General features: G+C 35.9%; 2 protein-coding genes across 2 annotated transcripts; both read right to left on the bottom strand.

Annotated features, from left to right (window-relative positions):
• Positions 1-2349: 2349 nt before the first annotated feature.
• On the bottom strand, positions 2350-3588 carry LOC133789353 (uncharacterized). Its single transcript, XM_062227206.1, has 2 exons — positions 3345-3588; positions 2350-3260 (listed from the first exon to the last, which is right to left on the bottom strand). The coding sequence occupies exons 1-2, from the start codon at positions 3585-3587 to the stop codon at positions 2565-2567; spliced, it is 939 nt and encodes a 312-aa protein (XP_062083190.1). The 5' UTR covers position 3588; the 3' UTR covers positions 2350-2564.
• Positions 3589-5680: 2092 nt separating this feature from the next.
• LOC133790293 (delta(12)-acyl-lipid-desaturase-like) lies at positions 5681-8904 on the bottom strand. Its single transcript, XM_062227891.1, has 2 exons — positions 8749-8904; positions 5681-7085 (listed from the first exon to the last, which is right to left on the bottom strand). Exon 2 carries the CDS (start codon positions 7072-7074, stop codon positions 5917-5919), a length of 1158 nt encoding a protein of 385 aa, XP_062083875.1. The 5' UTR covers positions 7075-7085; positions 8749-8904; the 3' UTR covers positions 5681-5916.
• Positions 8905-12763: the final 3859 nt, after the last annotated feature.

Genomic DNA, 12763 nt, shown 5'->3' with positions numbered 1-12763 from the left:
CTTGGACAGTTTGAATTTCATGTGGTAGACCCAGAAGGTGATGGTGAGGTGAATTTGATGACCAAATCATGCTCTTGTGGTCAGTTTCAAATAATGGGTTACCCTTGTGTTCATGGTGTGGCTGCGGCCATGTTGCGCAATGTCAACATTTACTCACTGTGTTCACCATATTACACTACTGAGATGTGGAGGGAGTCTTACAAAGAAACAATTTACCCAACTGGCAATGAGGATGATTGGGAAGTTCCCGAGAACATAGAGAAAATGCAAGTTGGGGTTCCCGTTGAAAAACAACCAGTTGGTCGACCGAAGAAGAATAAGGTGGGAAGAAGGAAGACAAACCGCACTCCATCGAATGGAGAAATCATTCCCAGTCATCGCAAGTGTAGCATGTGTGGTGGTCTTGGCCACAATAGGGCTACATGCAAAGCTAGGCTTTAAACTTTTTTTTCCCATTTGAACTTGTTGTATTAATAAACTCTTTTTATTTGATTTTTCTGAAAAGTTATGTTTATGGCAAAGCTAGGCTTTAAACTCTTTTTTCCCATTTGAACTTGTTGTATTAATAAACTCTTTTTATGAAGGTAACAAATTTTGATAATTCAATAACAGTTCGATATAGCTTGATATTAGCTCGATAACAGCCCATGAAAATTATAAAAAAATGTGAACAACAAACTGTACATGTAAAGACTCTGTATATATACAATCATCAAGGTAACAAATTTTGATACCACAAGTCTGTGGTCCACTTGTTCCTGAACACCTCCATATTTTCATCGCAGATAGCTTCCAATGGAAGACCGACCATTAGATGCTCAATATACTTGATAGCATACACACCACAATCCCCACTGTAAAAAAAATATATATATTAAGTGCACATTACTATAAATTTAGTTAGAAACAAAATTAGTATGAAGATGATGTTTGTTACCGTCTCTTTGACTGAGGGAGCTCGTGTTTCTGTTTGCGACGCAATGTGAACTGATGCGGCCTATTTCCTGCTGATGGAATCTTCAACATCAAGCTATCAGTAAACAGTTTACTCTGCATTAACAGAGAAGGTAGCATAAAGCACCATGGACTCATAATATCCTCAAGCTTTGCGTCACTAATCACCGAGTTGTCTGAATCGTAAACAGTCAGAGTCCAACTAGAAATGGAAGCCTCAATGGCAAACCAATGTTGTTGTCCATAGTTCTGGCACCAATATACATCCTCAACTCCTCCCCAAGATGCCAGAAACTGCTGCTCGATGCCGGTCAACATGGACATAATGTCAGCATCCCAATAATACTTTGTTTTGTCGGCTGTTTTCTTGAACTGATCATATCGGGCAGGTATCACTTGTGAGAAATAACTGTTCATCACAACTGCATTCTGTCGATATATATTGGGAAAATACTTGCGACGCATACGAAGCATGTGTTCTGCCGCATCAATATGCTGCAAAAGAGAGTACGATAAAAAAATTAGCAAAAACCATCATAAAATGCTGATGTCGAGCTCCATCGAGCTCACATCGAACTCATATCGAGCTCATATCGAGCCAGTATGAAACAGTAAAAAAACAAACTACTTTAACATCCCTATCGAACTACCATCGAACTACTATCGAGCTCACATCGAGCCAGTCTGAAACAGTAAAAATAACCTACTTTAACATCCCTATCGAACTACCTATCGAGCCATCATGAAATAGTAAAGACAACCTATTTTAACATCCCTATCGAACTCCCTATCGAGCTCCATCGAGCTCACATCGAGCCACTTTGTTAAGGGAATTTTCACTATCGAACTCATATCGAACTCACATCGAGCTTTTAACATCCCTATCGAACTACTATCGAACTAATATCGAACTCACATCGAGCCACTCTAAAACAGTAAAAAAAACAATCTATTTTAACATCCCTATCGAACTACCTATCGAGCTCCATCGAGCTCACATCGAGCCACTCTGAAACAGTAAAGAACAACCCCTATTTTAACATCCATGTCGAACTACTATCGAACTCCTATCGAGCTCACATCGAGCCAGTATGAAACAGTAAAAATAACCTACTTTAACATCCCTATCGAACTACCTATCGAGCTCACATCGAGCCATCATGAAATAGTAAAGACAACCTATTTTAACATCCCTATCGAACTCCCTATCGAGCTCCATCGAGCTCACATCGAGCCACTTTGTTAAGGGAATTTTCACTATCGAACTCATATCGAACTCACATCGAGCTTTTAACATCCCTATCGAACTAATATCGAGCTCACATCGAGCCACTCTAAAACAGTAAAAAAACAATCTATTTTAACATCCCTATCGAACTACCTATCGAGCTCACATCGAGCCACTCTGAAATAGTAAAGAACAACCCCTATTTTAACATCCATGTCGAACTACTATCGAACTCCTATCGAGCTCACATCGAGTCAGTAAAAATAAAACATGTAAAATTGAAAATAGTCCATAATTAGGTATAAATTGCTTACCCCATCATTGAGCCACGACTGGGGTGTCTTCAACGTCAGAAACCATGCTGGACCGTGACTCCCAGTCTTTACATCCCGCGGGGTCTTGTTGGGCATGTCTCCAAGAAGCCACTTGCACATTGTCCTATACTGTTTGGGATCTGGCTTCTTGAGAGGGTCCAGCACATGTGTAGCCTCTTGTGTAGCCTCGTCTGCTGGTGCAGCTGCAGCAGTGCGAGGTCTTTTCCTCGTGGTGTCACAATGATGGTAGGGGGCGTCGTTGGATCATCAACATAGTCTAGCGGAAGATCCAATGACTCTGACTCTGAATCTTCATTGGACCCCCTCGGTTTCTCCTTAACAAATGTCAGGTTCTGACTGAGTACGTCCAAGATCACTGACTGGTTCTTCAAGAGGGTCTCCTGTCGACCCTCGACTCTGTCCAACCGCTCAATCAAGTCGGCCAGCTCAGGGGCTGAGGCTGAGGCTGGTGGTGGGGTTGGTGTTGGGGCTGACACTGAGGCTGGGGCTGAGGCTGAGGCTGGGGGAATAGGAGGGGTGGGACCTGCAACCTCCTCCCCCGGGGCAGCATCAACAAATATCTTGGCTGCCTCGGCAGCCTGAGAAACTTTCTCTGCCATTTTCTCAAAAGTCGCATCCTCCTCCTCATCAGTCTCCGAGGGATCCTGGCCAAGCCCAGGATAAAGGGGAAGATCTCCCTCAGTCAAAGACAAGTAATAGTCTTTTTCTGCTGGCCGAGGCTTCAACATCGGAAGAACAATTAACTGCAAACAACATAAAACATTTGGTTAACTCAAATAATGATAAAATATAAGCATATAGATAAAAAAAAAAACAACATAACTTACATTCTTCTTCAATAATATCGGTGCGATGACAGACTTGGTGAAATCCTTGTTCTTCCGATGCGACCAGCTAAGCATCCTCGGGAACATGTTTCCCGAGCTCACAACAAGCTCCACCGCAAGCTGTTGGATAGCCTCATATGCCCAGTACTGTAAGGCGGGGGCATAACCATACATACTGTATTTGGACTCTTGCTGCACCTTGGCATCCTTCTTGGCATCATAGTTGGCCTTTTGCTTCACCATGTCCTTCTTACAAGAATGCAATAGCCTCCTATAAGAGTACTTCCCCCATGGATAGCTGAAGAAGTACTCTACATTCTCAACAATTTTTAGAATATCTCGCCAAATGTGCAGTTTTCCCTCAATGGCATTCAGAACCCCCTCAACAAACAGACATAGACCAAGCTTGTACACATCTTCCACAACCGTACAAGTCTTGAAAGCATGGTCCACCTGTGACAGCTTTACTTTCTCAGCATCGTTGAAATACTCCTTTATCAACCGATCGCTGAGATTACGCCCTTCCAACTCTTCTGGTGATGGGAAGGCACTGAAATCCAACCCCGTCACCAGGGCAAACTCTCCCATGCCGAATCTACAAGACTTCGACCCCAAGAAAAAATGCACCTCATCTTCGTTGTTGCTGGCGATTTTCCTCAGCAACAGTTGATGCACCAAGACTCCGGAGAAATTAAACTCCGAAGCCAAAAAGAATTGCTTAAAAGGGGATTCCTTAGCCCTTTCAAGCAGCCCGAGCTCCAAAAACCTGGTCTTGATGTGATTTAAAGTACTACTACCCCGATATGTCACTCGATCAGGAAAGTGATCACTGAACGGAACAAGCAACTTAGGCATCTGTAACAACACATGAAATTTTTTTTGTAAGAAAACAGAATAAAAAAAAATTTCAAAAAAACACTGAAATAAGTTGTCATCGAGCTCTATCGATCTCTATCGAGCTATCATCGAGCTGAAACATACCCTATCGAGCACTATCGAAAAACTATCGAGTTCCATCGAGAAATATCAACAACCTAAATTTATCGAGCCTATCGAGCCAGCATCGAGCCTATCGAGCTAAGAAAAATCTGTCTGTCTAGATAAATAACCATCGAGCTACAGTCTAGTCTCATATCGAACCATTATCGAACCTATCGAGCTATGAAAAATCTGTCTGTCTAGATAAATAACCATCGAGCTACAGTCTAGTCTCATATCGAACCATTATCGAACCTATCGAGCCCTTGTAATATTGTTCAACATATCCTACCGAGCTCTTATCGAGCTCATGTCGAGCTCATATCGAGCCATAATCGATCCATCATCGAACTGTTCAAACTACCTTATCGAGCCTACTATCGAACCATAATCGAACCTATCGAGCCACTGGTTCAAACCCAGAAAAAATTTCCCACAAAATCGGACAACCCATTCCACAAATCACAGATTCAACAACGATATAAAGCAAATATGGACTTGGGTTCAAGATTTTACCTTAGTTTTTTAAACTTTGAAGGAAATATGCTCCGTGGGTCTCGGGTTTGACAGAAAAATGGGAGTTTGCAGTGGGCTCGAGATCGCCGGAGAAATGGGAGAAGGTGGGGGCTCGACGGAGAAGGTGGGAGCTCGACGGAGATGCGGGCTCGACGACTCGACGGAGATGGCGGCTCGACGGCTCGACGGAGGTGGGGGTTCGATGGTTTTTGGGGGATTTTTGTGAGACTGAAAGAGAGAGAAACCGAGACTGAGAGAGAGAAGGCTGAGATTGAATGGGAAGGGTATTTTCGGTAGGAGGGAAAAGCTTAGCATTAATTTGAAAATATTATTAATGTTGGGATTTTTTGGTAATATTAGGTATTATTAGAGATAAAAAGTGAAATTTCCCTTTATGAATTATATTAATATAGATTTAAATATTATAAAATATTATTATTATATTAATATTTAATATAACACTACGTACGAGATATCACATGATATGTATATATACACATTAGATATATGATATAATTTAAATATAATGATTCGATTAAGATTCTTATGTACTACTCCATTTGGCCATATCCCAATTTTCCAAATTTAGGAACCGTACAATAATGAAACATAGCACACATCACATCAAGCCAATATCCCATTAAGATCAAGTTAGAAAGGTTGACATAGTTGTTATGGGTCCCAACTAAAAAAAGTAGTCCCAAAGTCAGATTATTGTTAAGAGAGAGCGCCAAAAATTGGCAACGTTACTTAATTTGTTTTTATTTTAATAAAAATATTTTTGATTAGATTGATGAAAGAGAATACAAAACTATTAATATTTTAATTTTCTTTTGGCAATATAGTCATTGTAGATGCTCCAAAAACAGAAACGCTTAACACAAATTTAAACTAAAACAAGGTTCATTACATGGCAAAAGACACATCAAATCAACACCTAAGCATACCCACTAGCACTACTCTCCATTTTCAAAGAGAGAAGAGTCTTATTCTCATCTTAAACATATTACACACATTCACATCAGAGCAGAGATGAACACCAACACCAACACTAATTCTCCTACCACAGTTGATTTGATCAAAGCTTGTTCTTATACCAAAAAACACCTGTTTTAGTAGACTCATCATCTGACTCAACATAGATACACTCCTTGGCCTCTCTCCACACAGCCCTAATTATTGGGGTCTCATCAAAATGGTAGTACTCTCCCAATACTGACTTCACAGCTTTGGTTGCTTCCACTGCATTGTAATGTGGTATTGTGGGGAATAAATGGTGCACCACATGAGTGTTTGTAAGGTTATGAAAAACCCTATTGAGAACTCCATAGTCTCGGTCAACCGTAGACAATGCTCCTCTCAACCAGTCCCACTCGGACGAGTCATAGTGCGGCAGCGCAGGGTGAGTGTGCTGCAAGTAAGTGGTCAAAACAAGGAGCCCACTCACTACCAGCAATGGCACCCCATACACGCACATAACCCAACTCAACCCTTTGGCTAAAACGAGTTTGTACAACACGAAAGTGGTGATGAAAACTCCTACATCAGAGATGAATATCTGAAGTCTTTCGCTGTTGGAGTAGATTGGAGAGTAAGGATCATAATGACAAGCGAAACGGTCATATGGTCTGCCTAATATATTACAAGCCAAGTACAGAGGAAAACCAGTGGTCAGTATAAAACCAATGGTCAGGACTCTCCCAAGTGGATTGTTCAAGTATTTTGAGAACCACGGCATTTGGGTTTTCGTCTTTGGAACAAACGCTTCGTCGTGCTCGATGGAGCCGGTGTTCGAGTGGTGGCGGCGGTGACTGTACTTAAACGAGAAGTATGGGAGAAGAATAGTGGAGTGGATGACGAAACCAACCGTGTCATCCACCCATTTGCGGTCACTAAAGGCGTGGTGACCACAATCGTGGCCGATGAGCCCAAAAGCGAACACAGTGCAGCCTTGGAAGATCCAGTAAAGGGGCCAGGCCAAGTAGGAGAGTGGGTGGGGGAGAAGGTGGAAGTAAGAGGTGGCTACGTAGCAGAACAAGGTGGCGAAGAAGAGGTCGCGAAGGACATAAGAGAAGGAGCGGAGAAGAGAGCGCTTGAAGCAATGGGGTGGAATGGCTTTCTTGATTTGGCTTAGTGTGAATGGTGGTGTGGCGTGTGGCACTCGCTCAATTGGGCTCTTTTTTCTACCTTCTAATAACTTGGTGTTCGACTCGGGCATTCGGCCACCAGCTCCCATTGTGCTTGTTCCTTAAGAAGAAGAAAAATTAAACAGTGAACTGTTAGACTACTCAAACTGAGCTAAAACAACTGCATTATTTAAGTGTGTGTGTATACAGAAGAAGAAGAAGAAGAAGATACAGCACACTTGACTAGTAATTATGACCAAGCAAAAAAGCAATGATAAAGTGGTCTAAACCACATAAAAGATTGGCCAGATGTACAGTATCCAGGTCCTGCATATGTCCAAATAGAAAATCTACAATTATAATAACCAAATATAACCATTTCACTTTCTGATTTCAATAATGTTTTATTCTATACTTTTTAGTATCCACATATATAATACCTGACAAAATTTTATCTATTAAATCTGAATATAAGGTATCAAATATATATAATTTTGTAATAACAAAATTTTATCATCTAAGATATCAAATATATATAATTTTAAAATACAGACTACCATATAAGTATTATTAAAATCATAAATACTAAAATAATAATTTGCAAAAATATAAAAATATAGATACCAAAACATTAAATTCTCATATATATATATATATATATTAAAGCAAAAAGATAATGACAGAGAGGTGTAAACCACATAAAAGACAGGCAGTGGTGGACAATTTTCAAATCATGTATGAGAACGTGAAATTTCCCTTATTAGGGCTTTTTATTTAAAAAAAATAATTGCAAGTGGACTAGTTTGTTCTCTAAATTTACACCCCTATATTTGGATTGGTAATACATTTGTATGTAATTTAAGAATATATATTTGGACAATAATCACATAATATAATTGTTTTTAATCGGATACTATTTTTAGTTGGCCAGAGACCAAAAAAAATTGTTTATATGTTGCAAGTAACCATGCAAGCAAAATAAAATAATGGCAATACGTAAATTGAATCACCAAATGATAATGAAATGAAACAATTAAAATATTAAAAAAAATTTATATAAATAGGCATTTGAAAATTACATTTCCAAATTTAAAATGCAGGATTTATAGTTTATTTTTTTATTTTTTTTATGTGAACATCAAACATGAACTTGATAAGTAATCGAGTTCTACACGTTGCCTAAGCATTAATTTAATTTGATGATTAGGCAAATCAAGAAAAGAATAGCATCATTTGATTTTCTCCTCTGATTATTGTCGTTTTTATGGAAATTTGTCGTTTTCAAGATTATTGTCGTTTTCAAGAAAATATATCGTTTTTAATGGAAGTTGTCGTTTTTTACATGGAGTGGAACAAAATGCAGAAAATTATGCAAAATCATCAAACTCTTATGATAAATAATAAGAATAATATTGGCTGTCGTTTCCTAAAATAAAAAGGGCTAGAATCCTCTTTTCTTTAAATAGGAAAGAAAAAAAAAGATTCAGAAAACAAAAATGGCAGTTTCATTTGTTAGTGTTCATCTCAACCTCAGATCCAGTAACATCTAATTAAATTTACAATAATGAAATAAAAAAACAGAGCTGCATTGCAATCAAAACCCAGAAATATAAATACATACATACATAAAAATCAAACTATAAAAACAGCATAAAATATTAAAAAAATACAAAATCCCACTTAAAAACAATATGCATGCATTTCATAGATATCTAATATGTAAAATATCAATAGAAAATGCAAATCTAAACATAGCTAGAGAGAGAGAGAGAGAGGTTTATTACCTTGAAAGAACTTTTAAGGAGAGAGATTCTGTGAGGCCAAAAGTGTAATTTTTTTGGTGTGGTTAGTGGGGTGAGATAGTGATATTTAAAGGTGAAGAAGAAGATGATGGTGAAAACTGAAAAGAGAGGAGAAAGAGCTTTTGGCCCTTTTGGGTTTTCAAAGCCAAAACCAAAAGATTCTCACACAACTCTCACACACGTAGAAGTACTAGTATTTGTACACTTAGATGTTTTTGTCTTGAGTAACGATACTTCCACTTAAAATATACACAAAAATATTATGAACAGTGATGTGTCAGTTTAGGCTAGTCAATAATATGTGCACCTAAAATATACACTCAAACATTACACACAGTGATGTGGCAGTTTTGCTTAGCCAATCACATTTATTAAAATTGTGATATACTGTTTTAAAAAGCAGTGACACGTCACTGTGTGTAATATTTGGTTGCATATTTTTTGTGAACATATCATTACTCTTAAAACAGGCCCCAACTGTTTTAAAAAGAAGTGATACGTCACTGTGTGTAATGTTTAGGTGCATATTTTGACTGCATGTGTCATTACTTTTTTGTCTTAGCTATTGTGATATATAATTACCAAAATGCCCTGACAATTGTCCTCTTTTATGCCTAGACAAGTGTATTACTCATCTTCTCCTCCTTGTGGTGACGTGTAACAACTTATTTTGACGTGTAATAATGTATGGCTTTCATCAAGATTGTATGTACCAAAAATATTACCTTTTTCTTTTTTCTGACAATTACCAAAAATATTAGAGGCACGTGGATTGAATGAATTATTTTCACCACCCATATGTCAATTGACATTGTTGCCACGTAATCAAAGTTTATTAACACTGAAAAACTGAAAAACTGAAAAATTTAGAAGTTGTTTGGTATGAGTTAATATTTATAAGAAAAATGTAATTTCGAGATTTATGTGTAAAATTTAGAGGTTGTTTGGTATAAGGTATTTTTATTTTTAATAAAAAAGATGGAATTATAAGATAGTGATAATGAGATTTATGTAAGAGAGGGTAATCTTATATTCTTCGAATTTCAAACATTTTCATTAATCATAATATATATATAATTAGTTATAAAAATAATTAAATTTAAATATTTAGTTTAATATATATTATGATATGTCATATTATTTTTTTTTATTAATTTTTTTAATAAATATATTAAAAAAACTTTTTTTTTATCAAAAATTAATAAATTTAAAAGAAATATTTATACATGTGACGCTGACATGACTAAGACACATCAGCAAGTAAAGAGTCACGTTAATATATCGTTAGCCACATTGAACAAAATTGAACAGAAGTTTCACTTTACAATACTGTGAATAGTTCGGAGAGAATTTTTAACTGTCCAAAAAAATCAAGAGCACGATAATGTATAAGTAATAATTTAGGACAAAATTCCTAAATAGCTAATAAAATATGTCCCACCATGCAAATAACTTGAAGAGAGAAGTTATAGCTTTATAGAGCTGGCACACTCAACAAATGAGTAACTATAGAAGTAAACACACGAGAGATACGTAATCACTTCAATAGTCTTTGTTTGGTCTTTAATATTATAATTTATTAATGTGCGTTTTGTATTTTTCTTAAAATTGGTATTAAGTGTTTTGTACTTTTTATATATAAATATATATGAGTACTATTGTTGGATCCCGTCCACAAGCTTTTTCAATGGGCAGCTTTTTCAAGGGGCAATTAGTTTCATTCATAAATATATATGGAGGACAATTCTTCTATGGGGTTTCACTTTAAATTTATTGGTAGGGCTCTCAGTGTTTCTCGACCCGTGAATAGTTTTTGGCGCGACTTTTTTTTATGATCGTGTATATTATAGCTATATAGAGCATCCTGCAAAGTTTCAGAAAATTCCGAATAGTTTACAGTATCGAAAACTAGGGTCAAACATGTTGTTTTCCACGCACATAAAAAAAATTAGTCACGCATGCAACAACATGTTTGAACATAGTTTTCGGTACTGTAAACTATTCGGAATTTTCTGAAAATCTGCAGGATGCTCTAAATAACTACAATATACACGATCATAAAAAAAATCGCGTCGAAAACTGTTCATGGGTTGAGAACACTGAGAGTCCTACTGGTAGGGCTTAAAATGAAACCCCTATAGGAGAATTCACCTATATATATCTTCTATATAATAAGTGTGTAGATAACGGAAATTTTTTGTTTTAACGGTTTTTATTTTTTTTAATGTTAACTTTAACGGAATATTCCTATATTTAACAGAATATACTTATATTTAACGGTAGTTTGTAATCCCTTAAACTTAAATAAAATAAAATAATTAAAAAAATTATAATATGAAAATTTTGAGATATTTTACAATGATAATTATTTTAAAATAATAAATAATTAGGCAAATTAAAATTGGATATTTTTGAGATATTTTACCATGATAATTATTTTAAAATAATAAACAAATTAAAATATGATATTTTAAAATTTAATTAAACTTAAACTCATTTATTAGAATAATTATATTAAACATATAATATAATCTACTGTGAATTAGCAACAAATTTTTTTTTAAAAAAAACTAGCAAGAAACTTAAATTTAAAATTCACATATAATATTTAATATTTATTACATTAAACATATAATATATAATCTCTTGTTGTCACTCTCAAATTTAAAAACTAGAACAAACATAAACTTAAACAAAAATAAATAAATTATTTAATTAAAATATAATATTTATTTGAAATTTATATAATATTAATATAAATTTAATAAAAATAATTAATAAATTATATAAATAAAACTAAACAAACGTGAACGTTGCTTGTATCTAGTATATATTGAAGAGCTAAAACCAATGAGTGATAAGTTAGTGGCCTCCTATGATCTAAAATCCACACCCAAACCCCACCCATGTTAAGCACGTGCTCCACTTTTTGTGGTTGTCATTTTCTATACAAAATGATTAAGAGAATTACTATTTATATAGTGTATCTAAAAGTTTATATTGCTTATTGTTGCCCTAGTTTCTCTTATCGTCGCAAGCCGCCCGAGAGAAACACTTAGATTCTCAGTCTTCCCCTCGGTTGAAGCACCGCGCTAGTGTTCTAGTCGAATGGACTAGTAGCCATTGCAGCTAGTGCGGCAAAGCGAACTTTGGCTTTTCTCAGCTACTCGATTTTGTAGCGTTTCTTCAATGGCCTACCGTCTGATGGGTGGAACAATAGGCTCTCCATCAGTCTAGCTTTGGGTCTGTCAAGGGTGGTGAGGTGGGGAGCTTTCTTCGATGGGTAGAATGATGGGATCTCAGCAAGCAATGGTGAGCGGTTTGATGGAGATATGCGCTCTTATAGTCTGGCCCGGTCATGGGCATCGGCGAGTCAGGTCTGTGCTTAGGACCCCCACATAATGAGGCCCAATTTTTTTTACATGTATAAAAGCTTCAAAAATTTGAAAAATATTATTTTATATATAATATTTTTTAAAATAACAAATTATGTATAGGATCCCACCACTCGGACCGACCTGCTTATAGTTTATTTGTGCACGCTCAGCATGCTTATTTTGGACAACACTTGGACAGATTCTTTTCAAATCTGGATTTAAGTGTTGTTCAAGTAGATGTTGATTTATTGGTTCGTAATTTGGTGGATCATTCATTATTTTTCAATAATAATATCTGTAATTTTTTGAATGATTTTATGTGTTTAATTATTATTAAGGATGATAATTTTTCGTTGGTCAAACATTGTAAGCGACTTGATGAGCCTTTATTTGTCATATGAATTTACTTGGAAGGCAATTCATTATAATGTGTGTTGTTTAGTTGACCATGTTATTAAAATAAAATCCTATTTTCTTAAAATAACAAAACACATATAACTTTAGTTTTATGTGTGATTTAGGTCATTTTATTTTGTGTGGGTTAAATTATTTTGTCCTTTGAAGAAGTTAAGAGAATGTCTTTTTCCTTTCTACATTCATGCTGATATTAATGTTATATC

The sequence above is a fragment of the Humulus lupulus genome, chromosome 7 (assembly GCF_963169125.1).
Source record: "Humulus lupulus chromosome 7, drHumLupu1.1, whole genome shotgun sequence".
Lineage (NCBI taxonomy): Eukaryota > Viridiplantae > Streptophyta > Magnoliopsida > Rosales > Cannabaceae > Humulus > Humulus lupulus.
Note: the sequence above shows the minus strand (reverse complement) of the source record. Positions and strands in the feature narration are given on the sequence as shown.

What these genes read in the sequence shown, in the direction of transcription:
- LOC133789353 (XM_062227206.1), bottom strand. Translation starts at nt 3,587, where the DNA reads ATGGTGAAGCAAAAGGCCAACTATGATGCCAAGAAGGATGCCAAGGTG. An exon ending in CGATATTATTGAAGAAGAAT is followed by an intron (nt 3,261 to 3,344) that starts GTAAGTTATGTT and finishes TGTTGTTTGCAG; the next exon opens with TTAATTGTTCTTCCGATGTT.
- LOC133790293 (XM_062227891.1), bottom strand. Translation starts at nt 7,074, where the DNA reads ATGGGAGCTGGTGGCCGAATGCCCGAGTCGAACACCAAGTTATTAGAA.